General features: G+C 34.3%; 1 protein-coding gene across 5 annotated transcripts in view; it reads left to right on the top strand.

Annotated features, from left to right (window-relative positions):
- The window catches only part of ANP32E (acidic (leucine-rich) nuclear phosphoprotein 32 family, member E), an 18,276-nt gene that overhangs the window by 6,550 nt on the left and 11,248 nt on the right, over positions 1–478 (top strand). For 4 of the 5 annotated variants that reach the window (XM_011937769.1, XM_011937768.1, XM_011937767.1 and 1 more), the window contains one exon: positions 132–297. The exons of the other annotated variant lie outside the window; for it this stretch is intronic. In XM_011937769.1, the coding sequence (XP_011793159.1) occupies positions 132–297 (166 nt within the window). The remainder of the gene's footprint in view (positions 1–131; positions 298–478) is intronic. 5 annotated transcript variants of the gene reach the window in all.

Genomic DNA, 478 nt, shown 5'->3' with positions numbered 1-478 from the left:
GGAGATCGCGGCACTGAATTACAGCTGGCAACAGAGCTAGACTCCGTCTCATAAACAAAAACAAAAACAAAACAAAACAAAAAACATGGTATTTTAAATCTTGAATGTAAGTTTTAACTTTACTTTTCCAGCAAAATCTTAAAAATTTGAAAAGTCTTGACCTGTTTAACTGTGAGATCACAAACCTGGAAGATTATAGAGAAAGTATTTTTGAACTGCTGCAGCAAATCACATACTTAGATGGATTTGATCAGGAGGATAATGAAGCACCGGACTCTGAAGAGGAGGATGATGAGGGTAATCATTCTTAATACTCATAAGTGTGTCATTATTATAGCCTCTGCTCTAGCTGTGCAAATTAGATTGGGCCTGGAAATTTAGGTTTGAAAAAAACATCCACAAGAAGATATTAGTAAGACAAGAAAAAATTTAAAAAACCCGTAGCTCTAGCCAGTATTTCTTCTTTTATATTTCCTAT

This window comes from Colobus angolensis, unplaced genomic scaffold, assembly GCF_000951035.1.
Source record: "Colobus angolensis palliatus isolate OR3802 unplaced genomic scaffold, Cang.pa_1.0 Scaffold169, whole genome shotgun sequence".
Taxonomy (NCBI): Eukaryota; Metazoa; Chordata; class Mammalia; order Primates; family Cercopithecidae; genus Colobus; species Colobus angolensis.
This window is presented reverse-complemented; position numbering and strand designations above follow the sequence as displayed.